This window comes from Citrus sinensis, chromosome 7 (assembly GCF_022201045.2).
Source record: "Citrus sinensis cultivar Valencia sweet orange chromosome 7, DVS_A1.0, whole genome shotgun sequence".
Taxonomy (NCBI): domain Eukaryota; kingdom Viridiplantae; phylum Streptophyta; class Magnoliopsida; order Sapindales; family Rutaceae; genus Citrus; species Citrus sinensis.
In genome coordinates, this window is record NC_068562.1 from 19,096,903 (window position 1) to 19,099,584 (window position 2,682).

The 2,682-nt window shown below is 29.2% G+C and overlaps 1 protein-coding gene across 1 annotated transcript; it reads right to left on the bottom strand.

The window, feature by feature from the left end:
- Positions 1 to 1,926: 1,926 nt before the first annotated feature.
- Positions 1,927 to 2,355, bottom strand: LOC127898863 (cytochrome P450 703A2-like). Its single transcript, XM_052431360.1, has one exon. The coding sequence runs from the start codon at positions 2,353 to 2,355 to the stop codon at positions 1,927 to 1,929; it is 429 nt and encodes a 142-aa protein (XP_052287320.1).
- Between the last annotated feature and the right edge of the window lie 327 nt (positions 2,356 to 2,682).

Consider the following 2,682-nt stretch of genomic DNA (forward strand, 5'->3'; position numbering starts at 1 on the left):
CGTTGAATCATTGTTGAGCTACGATTTGCTTATACACTCTTACAGAGAGTAATCTTTGTAATCGTCATTTATATATCAAAATTGAGTATAAGTGTGGGAAACACTTGGAGGAAACATGTGTGCATGTAATCCTATTTGTAAATGTTTATTGACACCTTATAAGTCAATTGTAAAATCTTGAAGCCCAGGACGACTTGTATAGTGGAATTCTCAAGCTTGATTTGCTTGGAGGCGTGAACGTAGGTGAGTTTTACAAAACCACGTAAAAATTCGTATGTTTGTTTTCTCCCTTATCTTTTTAAATTTATATATTGTTGAATTTACTATTATTAAATTTCTTAAAGCATTTATTTAAATTGTATTGTTTTTTTTAATATAATTTTTAAAACCTGATTCACCCCCCTCTTGGGTTGCTTAGCTATAATTTTAGAAATTGCTATATCGGCTGGTTTTGAAATTCAAATAAATAATATTGACTAATATTTCCAACATTAATGAACTCCAATATGGACGCTATTTATTGAAAAGAAAAGAGTACACATAGCAAAAACAAAATTTAGGATAAGTATCTTTGGTAAATGTTTTTTAATCTCACAATTTGCGTTATTATTTGGTTACTTTTTTATTCTTAAAAATTTATCTAAAACTCTTCTATCATTAGTTTTTAAGCTTATTGTTTAAGCCCAAATTTGTTTGAGCTCCTAACTCCCTTGATGATTTGAACGTGGATGCTCAGCTAAAGAAATTTTCTTAAAAACCACTCAATCGAGTTTCTCATAGTCTACTTTCGATATTGTTGAAGAGATGGGCTTCTAACACCCCTCTATTATCCTTTTAAAATCCTCTAATACCAAAAATATTATTTCCTTCTAAAATAATACTCTTTTAATTTTTCTTTAATTTTTAGCGATTTTCTCACTCTTAAAATTCTTTTATAGTTTTCTTAGAGGATAAATAATCCTACGAGTGACAAATTTTTGAAGTTTTCATTTATGTCTATTCTTTTCTTCAAACTTTCTCTCCCTATAGAACTCAAAAACACTAGCTTCCCAAAAATAAATATAATTAATCTGAAAGACAAAGAAAAAGAGCAATGGATTATTTTAAATTTTGTAAACAATTGAATAGATGAGAGTCATAAATTGAAAAAAAATCAAGAAAATAGATTGATGATAAATCTGAAAGTTTGCAACTATAAGATAAAAAAAAATGACGTGTACAATAAAAAAAGGTGAAGAAGACAGAAAATATAAATAGGTTCATTATATTTTTCTTTTGTCTTTAAATGTATTAAATGGGTGTGAAGAGCTTAACTTATTGTTTGAATCTAATTTTCAAGGATAATTAAATAATTTCGTAACTGAAGATTCAAATAAATTTGACAAGTAATTGTTGGAAAAATAAAGAATAATTAGTTATATTTATTTTTTAATAGAAATAGATGCACATTAGCGACTATTTAAATAACAAAGAACAAAACAGCACTTCAATTTAAATTAATTATCTGGATTAACGCCTTAGGTCTCATTTGGATTAAGGTGTTATAACTTTATACTATAGCTGTTGTGAAAAAAACTATAAGTATGAAACAAAAGTTAATAGTATGTAGTAAATACAATTTTAAAAAAATACTTTTACCAAAATTATTAAAGATATATTAGACTTTTCATCATAAAAGTGTAAAATCAAATCAACTTAACTTCCAAATTACAGTAACTAATGTTTACTAAATACTTTAGTACTGTAACTTTTAAGCTACAGCTGTCCAACTTCAATCACAAACAGAGGCTTAATGTGATGTCTTTCAGGCTTAACTTCAAGAGTGGGATCCTTAGCAAGCTCATAAAAGTGTAAAATCAAATCAACTTAACTTCCAAACTACAATAACTAATGTTTACCAAATACTTTAGTACTGTAACTTTTAAACTACAGCTGTCCAACCTCAATCGCAAACAGAGGCTTAATGTGATGTCTTTTAGGCTTAACTTCAAGAGTGGGATCCTTAGCAAGCTGAACTAGAACATCGACCAAATCTTTAATAGCCCCAAAATCCTTAACTGATTTCCTCCTGTCATAGTGCTCATCCAAAATATGCTCATAAAATTTATCAAGCTTCTTGTGCACATCGTTCATTCTCTTAACGTGCCCTTGTAAATCCAAGAAAGCAAGCCATGGAATTGCATCCTCAATATCTAAAACACCATTTAAAAAGAACACTTCTTCTATCATCTCCGTGAACTCTTTTGGAGTGACAATATTTTCTTCATCTTTGTCAATATATGTCTTTCCTAATACCATCCGGCACATTGTCCCAAGATTGAGTATGTAAAGACGATCTCTCAAATGAACAGGCATCACAGACGATGTGTTAATTCCTGTAATTTAAGTTAATTACCAATTAGTTATTATAATTTAAAAAATAACCTAAAATGCCCATATTGTTACTTTCGTGGCCGTTAAGTATAACTTAAAATTTAAACAAATTAGAAATTCAACATAGGAAAGATCAATAACTAAGTAAATTAAATAAAAACAGATAAACTGCTGTTGGAATCATGAAGCTCAAATCTGATCTCAGGAATATGTATGACACGTCGTCTGTTTGTCAGCAAGGATAAACGACATGTCAAGCATTGGAGTTCAGAACAGCTGTTTGATACAAACGATATGTCGGCTGGATTC